Below are 12,407 nucleotides of genomic sequence, written 5' to 3' on the forward strand. Positions count from 1 at the left end.
AATATAAAAAGTGAGAAACTTACAGTGTATTTCTTTAATGCACGTTATATTAAAATAAACACATTATTATCATTCACAATGTTGATAAGCAGATACAAAGAAGCTGAAGTTTAATATGGCATGAGAAAATGCTGAGTTTATGGAGTATTAATAATAACAAGAATAAAGACGTGTATTTCAACACTGATGTAAAGTTTAAAAAAAAAGTGTTGTATTTTTAAAACAATTTGAATATAAACACAAACAACTATGATTAAAATTCTGATATTGAATAGGTTAAAAGAGTAAAATTTTGATTGGCTACTGACAGCAGGAAAAATGTTAGCTAGTCAGCTATAAATGCACCAGAATATAAACATTATCACTACTACATTATTTGTAATCATATTAATTGGAAATTTACATTTGAATCTGTTAGATTTTCAATTTGAACAATTAATGGTAATAACTGTTTAAATACAATTATATTTTTCCTGGTTTTGTGGCGCCCGCTAAAGCCACGGCGTCATTAGCATTAGCCCGCATTGCCTATGGGCGAGCTAGCGCTGAAAGTGGCTTTGAATTTTTACCTAGCTTAGCATAGCAGTGAACGGTAACAAAATAACAGTTTTAATATTATTATATTTTTCCCAGTTTTGTGGCGCCCCCCTAAAGCCACGGCGTCATTAGCATTAGCCCGCATTGTCTATGGGCGAGCTAGCTCTGAAAGTGGCTTTGGATTTTCACCTAGCCTAGCATAACAGTGAGCGGTAACAAAGTGTAATGGTAATAACTGTTTTAATATTATTATATTTTTCCCGGTTTTGTGGCGCCCGCTAAAGCCATGGCGTCATTAGCATTAGCCTGCATTGCTTATTGGCGAGCTAGCGCTGAAAGTGGCTTTGGATTTTTACCTAGCCTAGCATAACAGTGAACGGTAAGAAAATAACAGTTTTAATATTATTATATTTTTCCCAGTTTTGTGGCGCCCGCTAAAGCCACTGCGTCATTAGCATTAGCCTGCATTGCTTATTGGCGAGCTAGCGCTGAAAGTGGCTTTGGATTTTTACCTAGCCTAGCATAACAGTGAACGGTAACAAAATAACAGTTTTAATATTATTATATTTTTCCCAGTTTTGTGGCGCCCGCTAAAGCCACTGCGTCATTAGCATTAGCCCGCATTGCTTATAGGCGAGCTAGCTCTGAAAGTGGCTTTGGATTTTTACCTGGCCTAGCCTAACAGTGAGCGGTAACATAGTAAGAAAATAACTATTTTAATATTATTATATTTCTCCTGGTTTTGTGGCGCCCGCTAAAGCCACGGCGTCATTAGCATTAGCCTGCATTGCTTATTGGCAAGCTAGCGCTGAAAGTGACTTTGGATTTTTACCTAGCCTAGCATAACAGTGAACGGTAACAAAATAACAGTTTTAATATTATTATATTTTTCCCAGTTTTGTGGCGCCCGCTAAAGCCACTGCGTCATTAGCATTAGCCCGCATTGCTTATAGGCGAGCTAGCTCTGAAAGTGGCTTTGGATTTTTACCTGGCCTAGCCTAACAGTGAGCGGTAACATAGTAAGAAAATAACTATTTTAATATTATTATATTTCTCCTGGTTTTGTGGCGCCCGCTAAAGCCACGGCGTCATTAGCATTAGCCTGCATTGCTTATTGGCAAGCTAGCGCTGAAAGTGGCTTTGGATTTTTACCTAGCCTAGCATAACAGTGAACAGTAACAAAATAACAGTTTTAATATTATTATATTTTTCCCAGTTTTGTGGCGCCCGCTAAAGCCACGGCGTCATTAGCAATAGCCTGCACTACCTATAGGCGAGCTAGCTCTGAAAGTGGCTTTTAACCCAGCCTAGCGTAACAATAACAGTGAGCAATAAAGTGTACCATATCTCTAAGCAAATGAAAAAATAAAAGACCACTACACAATGTAATGTATGAAGTGCATCACTCCAATAGAGCCATGTTCCAGCATTCTGCACACATTTCTGTACAGTGCTGGTTTGTTTTCCACAAGGCCAGCTGGTAGTAGAAACGTGTCCAGAGGTGCCAGACTCGCTCGCTCTCTCTCTCACTCCCCCCTCCTTCCACTTCCTCTCTCAGGGGCCTCACAGACACTCTCTCCCCTCAGACTTGTTCTTGGCCTCCGGCCTCGCTTCCATTTAGGAAGTCGCAGAGCGGCAGCCAGAATAGACGAGGAGCACAGAAAGCAAGAGACTAATGGTTGGTTGACTTCACACCTCTCGCCGTCTGCTAGCTTGGGTGTCGTTTTGACACTACATTATTTGTGTTTTTAAAACACGTGGGGGCTTAAAAGTTACGGTTCCCGCGGTCGTCCATGTTGTGGTTGGTCTCAAATGTGGATGTGAGGTGCGATGGCGCTGAGGTCATGCTTGGCATATCAGGGGTAGATTACATAAGAACACTCCAGGATGCTTCTGTTGGTGAGTGAACCCAACCTAAACATGACCATTATGTGCTTGTGTAGTATACTGGACTATCCCAATTTTTATTTTTTTTTAGCGTTTACTCAATTGTGAAAATCTGTCTGTGGCATTATAACAGCACAGTTGATCCCCACATAATTCAAGGATAAGTAATTTTCTCAATATTATACAATTAACCCATTCACTGCCATTGACGGCTATAGACGTCAAAAATTTATTTCAACTATTTCTATTAGTTTAACATATTTTTCCACTTTTGTTAACAAGAGTAAGAAAACAAATATTATACATTTAGACCAGATATAAAATTTGCGATTAATCATGAGTTAATTATTGAAGTCATGCGATTAATTATAATAAAAACAAATTAATCGCCTGACGCCCTAATTTTATTATTTATTTTTTATATTTTTTTATTAGCATTTACTCAATTGTGAAAATCTGTCTGTGGCATTATAACAGCACGGTTGACCCCCACATAATTCTGAGATAAGTCATTTTCTCAATATTATACAATTAACTCATTCACTGCCATTGACGGCTATAGACACAACTCAGGTTGTGTTTGAGCAATAAACATAACCACATGCATTAATGTAAAGCATTTAATAAATGTTTGCGTATGACATTCAGAATATTTGTTCATGTCAAACTATTGGGTTATTTTTCCCCCCTAGTTTAAATTATGCAAGTAATTAACTGATTAGAAAAAGAAGAGGATACGCACGCGTGTGCAGTGGATCAAAAAAATTTGAAGACGTCCTCGTAACATTAAAGGGACACTTGACTCATTGAAAGTTAATATTTGGACAAAATATTAACGTTTTACTGCTGAAAATGTCTCAATGAGTCAAGTGTCCCTTTAAATGTTGAAAGGATTAACACATAACGGGGTGCTTTTTAAATTTGGCGGGCAATTTTTATTCTCCATAAAAAGCATTTTTAATTACGCGATTAATCATGATTAATCAATATTCTAAGATGTGATTAACTCATTCACTGCCATTGACGGCTATAGACGTCAAAAATTCATTTGAACTATTTCTATTAGTTTAACATTTTTTCCCACTTTTGTTAACAAAAGTATGAAAACATAGCTTTTTTTTTTTATTAGAACAGATATAAAATTTGTGATTAATCGTGAGTTAACTAGTGAAGTCATGCGATTAATTACGTTTCAAAATTGTTATCGCCCGATGACTCTAATTTTTAATAATCTTTTTTTTTACAAAAAAACATTATTAAAATAAAAAAATAACTACATGTTTTTTTGTTTGTTTTTTAAGAAAAGATTATTAAAAATTAGGGGCATCAGGTGCAAATTTGTAATCGTAATTAATCGCATGACTAGTTAACTCACGATTAATCACAAATTTCATATTTATAAAAAAATAAAAATAAAATTACATTCTAAAAATTCTAGGTTTTCAAACTCTTGTTGGGATGAAAAAATGGGAAAAAAATGTTAAACTCATAAAAATAGTTCAAATGAATTTTTGACGTCAATGGCAGTGAATGAGTTAATCTGATTACAAATTGTAATCGATTGACAGCTCTCGTATTTATGTACCTAATCTCTGTAGGAAAGTATAGCATGAAGCGGCATTAATGTCAGACTGGATCAGTGAACGAGTGTCCCGCTGCTGTGTTATTGTTTAAAAGATGTTTGGCGTGAAGCGCACGTCCCGCAGCCTGTTTGCTGGTGCAAAGTCCTCACTGGGTCGTGCGGTGTCAACAACACACTCAAGCTCGATCCTCTTTTTGTTTTGTTTTTCACTGTTAAAGGATGGATTAAAAGGATCATTTTAACTTCAAGACTACTCTGATAAATATGATGAAGGAATCCCGACTGTAATGACAAGTTTGCTCTATATTGTTTATTTGGTTGTAACTAACATAACTAAGAGATTCATTTTTCAAAAATCATTTCCAGTTTAATACATTTTTGTAGAAACTTTCACCAGACGCATTCAAGAGTTTTGATCGTCTCCAGAAAAAATAAAAAAAGTTTTGATCGTCCCTTTAGGAACGGTACAGAGACTTACCTTGCTTTTATTATTGCCGTTTGACATCCAAATAAAGTTTCTACAAAAATGTATTAAACTGGAAATGATTTTTGAAAAATGAATCTCATAGTTATGCCATTAACAACCAAATAAATAACATAGAGCAAACTTGTCATGACAGTCGGGGTTCCTTTTAAATTACCATCATTTCCCTCCTTATTCGATTCATGAAGCACAATTCTTCATTTTACACTTTATTCTAACGTTTTCTGTTTCTAGAAAATTCTGTTTAGAGAACGTATAGGAAATGCCGCCACCTTGAACGAACCCTGACGTCAAATCAACATTTGTCAGCATCGCGATGTCCACGAGACTGCGACATAACAAAATGTGAAAAAAAGTGGGACGCTTAAATGCTAACGCCGGGCAAATATGATCAAAGCGGCGTATGATGCTGTTTGTTTCCTTGTGTCAACACTGATCTCACTCCATCTACTTGGCTAGAGTGAGCCTAAAACCTCAGGAGACCCTCCAGAACAGAGACATCTTTTGTTGATCTCCGTCGCCGATTAAGCACACGCTCGTCGGGAAGACGACGTTAGCCCGGTTAAGTGTCCGCCGCAGCTTGCGTGGATGCCATAAGCATCACATGACACTTGGAGTTGTTTGAATAGAATAGTGTGTGCGGGAATTAATATCATGTAACTATTCACACCTTTCACACATTTACAGATTCAAGTTTTTTCCTGTGGAATCGAACTAAGAACTTTTAGCTAACCTAAAAAAATTTTTTTTTTACAATAATATGTTCTATGCGGCCCCACTAGTCTAAATTTGGTATTCTGGTTAATATTCTGTTAGTTAATATGAGTTAAGCAGCAAAATCCATTTGTTTTTATCAGTATCAGAAGGTGGCCATTTTGCCACTTACTGTCAACCTTAAGATGACATCATAGTTACTCGGTGAAAGGAAGCTCTCCGCTCATTGAAAAGCATTGGACTTTGGATCGTTGTAATTTGATTTACGAGGATAGTTTTGATTTCAAAATGTGATTAAATGTTGTTTGACTACTATAACTATTAAGATGTGCCAAAAAATTGATTCTCATAAGAATTGCAATTCTCATTTAGTACGATTCAGAATTGATTTTATTGAAAAAATGTTATACGGTCTTGCCTTTGTTTGTGTGTGCCTTTATTGGGAGAGCTGTTCATGTTGTACCCGATTTGGCCACTTAGGGCCAGTGTGGTTCCACTTGGTCTGATACACTGTTAAGTTGCAGCCACATTAGAGAGGAGAAGGAAAAAGTCACGACCAAGTTATTCCAATAAAAGTTTTTTTTTTTGCAGCATTGAGCCATTCTTTTGAGTGATAAAAGTGCCGCAAGTAGCGCGCTAGTTAGCATTAGCGAGTCGATCATTCCGATTCCTTGAGCATCTATAAATTGAAGCAAAAATCATTGGCAATCAAATCATTTTGAATCAAATCGCACACCCAAAAAAATCGGAATCGAATCGTGAGACACTCAAAGATTCCCACCCCTAGTAACTATCTGCCTGGTTTGTATGCTAGTCGCAGGCAAAAGTAATAAATAAATAAACAAATACGCTGTTTGTTTCCCCCCGAAATATTAGAACAGCATGGAGTGGATGTTCGGGAATGTCAATATTTAAAAAATGAGAGTATCTATGTAGCATTGGATCAGAAATGTAAGAAGTAGCAACATTCACGCTAGCTAGCACCCAAAAAAATCCACAAGCTGGTTATCGTAGGTGTAAATTAATGTAAGATTAGTTATTCTATTTGAATTGGGATTGAACTAATAATACAGGCAATACTAAACATTTTTGGGAGGGTTGACAATTGCTTGTGGATTTCTGCGCTATTCCTGTCAGGACTTCCTAATCCGTGGCTGCGCATCTTAGCCTGTGGCTAGTGGACGTCACATCGTTTGTTTCCGAAAAAGACTAATTGTTGATGCCGCACTTTCCAAAAAAGAAAACTGTTGTAAAACAGCTGCTTCTTCTTTTTTTTCTTCTTTTTTTAACTATTACACGGTTAGTAGATTTGAATGTGATTTGGTCCAAAGACTTTGGGCGAGTAGTCAGTTGACTTTTTTTGGGGGGGTACGGACGCACTTAACACTCACTCGCGAGTCTGCTGCTTAAGCGGGTAGCGCGGCCATGCAGCCACCGTGTGAGAAATGAAGGTTGCTTGTGACTAAATGTGTTCCGTGACCAGTTTTGTGTTGATTCTGGTTTATTTGTCACCATTTAAGCGCCGCTCATTAACATACGCTCAGCTATTGTTGTAGTTGATTACTGTGAAGTAGATAAGTGACCGTTCACGTTCACCGTTTTTTTTGTTTTCACACAGTGGATGTTGCTTAAGGTCCCGGTTGAAGGCACGGCCATTTCTTTGCTATGTCAGTTGGATTTTGAAGTATTTGTAGAAATTGTAGCCACTTTTCACAATCTTTTTCAAAGCGTTTTCTTATCAGGATCCATTTACATTTTGAAATAAAGTAAACCCCACTTCATTGTGGGCACTGAGTTCACAGTCCTGCTATTAAGCAGATTATTTATTTTATTTTATACAATTTAAACTATTTTGTTTTGCCTCTATTTATTTTCTGTGTAATTCCACTGTCAGCCTTTAGATGGTGGCACACAATTTAGTCTGACACTGTAAATTTGAGTAAAGAAGAAGAGTGGAAGCAGAAGTACAGCATTTTGGATCAGACATTGCTGACGATTATTGAATGTAAAGTCCTCTTTAATTCTGCTTTTTATGCCTACAGAAACTAATATGACAGCTGTAGGTTCTAGGGCTGGGTATTGATTAAAATGTCCCCAATCGAATTGATTTCGATTCACAAGAGTTCAGTTCGATTCGATTTAGATGTTTTCCGATTTGATTATCTTCAGTTCAATTAAATTTTGATTAATTATGGAACATCAATTCTTCTTAACTCATTGACTGCCATTGATGGCTATAGACGTCAAAAATTCACTTGAACTATTTCTATTTGTTTCACATTTTTCCCACTTTTGTTAACAAGAGTATGAAAACCTAGATTTTTTTTATTGTACATTTAGGACAGATATAAAATTTGTGTTAATCATGAGTTAACTAGTGAAGTCAAGCGATTAATTATGATTAAAAAATGTAATCCCTGACGCCCCTAAATTTTAATAATCTTTTCTGTTTTGCTTTTTTTTTTATATATATATAAAAAAGAAACGATTATTAAAAATAAGGGGCTTAATTTTTTTTCGTAATTAATCGCATGATTTCACTAGTTAACCCACAATTAATCACAAATTTTATATCTGTTCTAAATATACAATAAAAACGTGTTTCTAGGTTTTCATACTTTACACTTTTGTTAACAAGAGTATGAAAACCTAGATTTTTTTATTGTACATTTAGAACAGATATAAAATTTGTGTTAATCATGAGTTAACTAGTGAAGTCAAGCGATTAATTATGATTAAAAAATGTAATCCCTGACGCCCCTAAATTTTAATAATCTTTTCTGTTTTGCTTTTTTTTATATATATATAAAAAAGAAACAATTATTAAAAATAAGGGGCTTAATTTTTTTTCGTAATTAATCGCATGATTTCACTAGTTAACCCACAATTAATCACAAATTTTATATCTGTTCTAAATATACAATAAAAACGTGTTTCTAGGTTTTCATACTCTTGTTAACAAAAGTGGGAAAAATGCTAAACTAATAAAAATAGTTAACAATTAATTTTTGACATCTATAGCCGTCAATGGCAGTGAATGAGTTAAATATATAGGACATATCACATGACTTCAATAATTAATAATAATTAACTCACGATTAATCACAAATTTTATATCTGTTCTAAATGTTCAAAAATATATATTTTTTTAGGTGTTTATACTCTTATTAACAAAAGTGGAAAAAGTGGAAAACTAAGAGAAATTGTTCAAATGAATTTTTGACATCTATAGCCGTCAATGGCAGTGAATGATTTAAAGACCTTTTAAAAATGAAAGTGCCTTAAATGCTATAAAAACATATAGGCTGTATTTAAATAGGGTATTTCTAAATCACGAATCATCTTTCGATTTTTATTATTTTCTAGTGTGTTTATACATTTTTTAGCTTTTCATCTTTACTTTTCATTTTCTTTTAAATTGTATAATTTGTTGTCATAGAGCTTTTCATTGATTGTCTTCGCAGACGGCGGCTCATCTCCCAGCGTTCCTCGCTAGAAACGTTAGAGGACATCGAGGAGAACGCTCCTCTGCGCAGGTACGACCCGCGGTACACTTTGAGCAACACTTTAGTCAAAAACAAAAACACTCCCATCTTTTTTTTCTTCTCCCACCTCAGGTGCCGAACCCTGTCAGGTTCCCCTCGACCAAAGAGCTTCAAGAAGATCCACTTCATTAAGAACATGCGGCAACACGATACACGTAACGGAAGGTAAGGAAGGGAAGTCAAAAGAAGTGACGTCTTGCTCCCACTCTTGTTTGATTTGCCCTTTTTCACTTTTAGCGCTTGAGTGCAGACTTGTGATCGCAGCATGAAATCACACACCAGACCACACACACACTTAAGCTATTGTTTGGATTATTTTGGAGCATTTTGTTATCTTTGGGAGGCCTTTGAAGTTTAGAGACGAAACCCTTAAGCGGTCGACACAACAAGTCATCGGTATAGTAACAGGAGTAATCATTTTTGAATCTTTACTTCAAGTAGGAGTACCATTTTGGTACGTACATTTTGTTCTTAAAGTGACGGTTTGGTTGGTTACAGTGAGGCCCACCGCATATTAATCATGAACAAATACTGAAAATATTTTTATGAAAATAATAGCATATTTAAAAAATTGTTGGTCTTTAAAGGAATTCTTGGTCTTGTTTGGTCTTATTTTTTGTAACCATAAAAAATATATATTAATATTCTCAGGAAGATTTAAATTCTTCCTGGAGACAAATTTGTGCTCCAGTCCTAATGCACAGTAAGTAGCCCATCGCTTATGGACGACCACAACTGCCAAAGTTCAAAATAAATAAATGACTAAAAGTGAAAATAAAAACGGATATAAAAAATATAATTCGAAAATTAAATAAAAGATATATAAAAATGGAAATAAAAACAACAAAACAAAACAAACTATATATATATATATATATATATATTAGGGGTGTAAATTGCCTAGTACCTGGCGATTTAATTCGTATCACGATTCATAGGTCACGATTCGATTCGATTCGATACCGATTAATCCCATTATGAATCTATAAATTGATTATTGCGATTTTATTTATTTTTTACTCAAATTTAGAAAATACTAATCAGTAAACTTGTACATGTAAGGTTTGTATGAAAATGTATTTATTTATCTGAAAATTCAGGCTTATAACTGAGCCACTGCATTTAGCAAACAGATTGCAGTCATGTTTGAACAGCACTGAAATAAAATTTTAAGGCTTAATGTTGCATTAATATAACATTCTTCCATGCTTAATGTGTGATTTCTAACCCTAAGTAAGACGTTTTGTTGAATATTCCCATTAAAAAATGTATGTTTAAAAATCGATTCGGCCGCATATCGAATCGATTCGAGAATTGCGAGCTGTAATATCTCGATATATTGCCGAATCATTTTTTTCCAACACCCCTAATATATATATATATATATATATATATATATATATATATATATATATATATATATATACACATACATACAGTATATATGCAACTTAAAAAGTCACATTGTTTTTCGCTGCATTTTGGACTCTTGTAAAGCAGTCGGACAGGATTGGGCTTGCTTGTTGACAAGCGTTCATGCACGTAGCGGACAGTACAGTTGACAGTTGGCACCCTTCCCTCTTAGTAAATGATACCACGCTTTAAAAACAAAACAGGACCAGGACACCGGATCAAGATTTTTGATAACATTTCATATGACACAAATACGTTCAAAACATTTGGCTGAGGAAAAACACACATAAAATGCTTTTTACTTTATTGTTGGTCTTGCTTTTAATTTTCTTTGTCTGGATATTTTTTCTTTTTTAGTCCCATCAATCCAGGGTCCGACATTAAGCCTTTTTGGGTGTTGGCCTGAGCCGCTACTGGCTCCGTATATTCATCATGTAACACATTTTAGCGATGATTTCATATTTAATGTCTTCATTGACATGACTGTGTACTAGCCTGACTGAAATCCAGGCATGTGACAACACATTACATTTCATTTGATACATTTGTTTCTATCGTCATCATCTTGTTTCAGTTTAATTGTTTCCGAAATGAAAGTGCTAAGATTAAATTCCAAAATACACTTTGGGGCTGATTTTTGGTGGCAGAAAATGGCGGGTCAGGCCAGCGTCTAACAGTAGGTAGTGGCGCACTGCCCTTGGGTCATACTGTTAATGTCGAACCCTGCTATTTATTTATTAGCATGGGATAGCTAGCTTATTTAGCTTGGACTTTTTTCTTTTAAAGCTGTATTTTTCTACCCTGGTCCTGCTTTTATTTTTCCCAAAACAATTTTAAAACTTGATCTTGTGTTTTTTTATTTTTTATTATTTGTTTCTAATTATTATTATTTTTAAATTATTTAAATTGAAATAAGTTTATATTGTGTGTAGGGAATTATTTTGTTTAAATACATTTTTCAACTTATTTTTTTATACAGATACATTTTTGAGCCCTCGTTCAATTTTTTTGCTGGTCTTTTTTTTTCTTCAAAATGTTGACTTTTTAACTCATTCACTGCCATTGACGGTTTTAGACGTCAAAAAATCATTTTAACTATTTCTATTAGTTAAACATTTTTTTCTACTTTTGTATGTATGAAAATTATACATTTTATTATACATTTACAACAGATACCAAATTTGTGATTAATCAGGAGTTAACTATTGAAGTTATGCGATTAATTACGAGTAAAAAAAATTATCGCCTGACGCCCCTAACTTTTACTAATCTCGTCAGGCGATTAAATTTTTTAATTGTAATTAATCGTATTCTTCACAAGTTAACTCACGATTAATCACAAATTGTGTATCTGTTCTAAATGTACATTTTTATACTCTTGTTAACAAAAGTGGAAAAAAATGTTAAACTAATAGAAATAGTTCTAATGAATTTTTTACGTTTATAGCCGTCAATGGCAGTGAATGAGTTAAAAAATATAATCTTCCTTCTGTATGTCAAGTCTTTTTTTCTTGGTCTTGTCTTAGTAGTATTTAATATTAGTATACAGTATAATATTTCTCAGTAATATTGAAAAAAACAGAATTTTAGTGGAGCGTCCACGTCGCACATGCCATTCAAAAAACGCTGAACACGGCAGTAAGCAGTTCAAGCCAAGCCAAACCTTGTCCTGATGAGCTTGTTTTGTTTTTGTAGGATAGTCCTAATCAGTGGCAGAAGATCCTTCTATAGTGTATTTTCAGTGCTGCCCTATCGAGATTGTAGCCAAGCGGGGTACGTATCCTCCAGCATGACCGCTCTCCTCCTCCTCGTCCTCCTCCTCATCTGTGCTCCTTCTTCCTCCTCCTCCTCCTCCTCCTTCTCCTCATCCTGGCTTCTTCTCTTCTGCGGATGTGCTCTCCATTTTGACTCAGGGTTACTGTAAAAGCAAACGCTGTGAGGATGTCAGTGCTAATCTGCATGGTGACTACTAATTGAAATGCAAAGTTTTCATTGGGTTATTTGTCCCATTCGTGCTCCTTCGGGCTTTGATGAAGAGTGTTGCATATTCACGAGGTAAAAGTGAAATTGATGGACAACAGTTGGGCTCCTTTTACCCATATCCTGCAAAAAACGCACCATCAGATGGATATGCACAAAATATGCCAAAAGGACGAGTTGTTGGTCTGACACAAAGACGGCTTTGATCTTTTAAAGGTTTTTACCGCAGGCTTTTATTTTTGGGGGGGTCATGAGCGCATTTGAT

The 12,407-nt window shown here is 35.1% G+C and overlaps 1 protein-coding gene across 3 annotated transcripts in view; it reads left to right on the forward strand.

The window, feature by feature from the left end:
• The window catches only part of cables1 (Cdk5 and Abl enzyme substrate 1), a 29,080-nt gene that overhangs the window by 2,457 nt on the left and 14,216 nt on the right, over window positions 1–12,407 (forward strand). Inside the window, exons 1-4 of one of the 3 annotated variants that reach the window (XM_077558355.1) lie at window positions 2,175–2,215; window positions 8,669–8,740; window positions 8,822–8,914; window positions 11,858–11,935. In XM_077558355.1, the coding sequence (XP_077414481.1) occupies window positions 8,886–8,914; window positions 11,858–11,935 (107 nt within the window). In that variant the 5' untranslated portion in view covers window positions 2,175–2,215; window positions 8,669–8,740; window positions 8,822–8,885. Of the gene's footprint in view, window positions 1–2,174; window positions 2,216–8,668; window positions 8,741–8,821; window positions 8,915–11,857; window positions 11,936–12,407 lie in introns of those variants that run through there. The other 2 variants (XM_077558353.1, XM_077558354.1) reach the window with 2 other exon arrangements.

Source organism: Vanacampus margaritifer, chromosome 2 (genome assembly GCF_051991255.1).
Source record: "Vanacampus margaritifer isolate UIUO_Vmar chromosome 2, RoL_Vmar_1.0, whole genome shotgun sequence".
NCBI lineage: Eukaryota > Metazoa > Chordata > Actinopteri > Syngnathiformes > Syngnathidae > Vanacampus > Vanacampus margaritifer.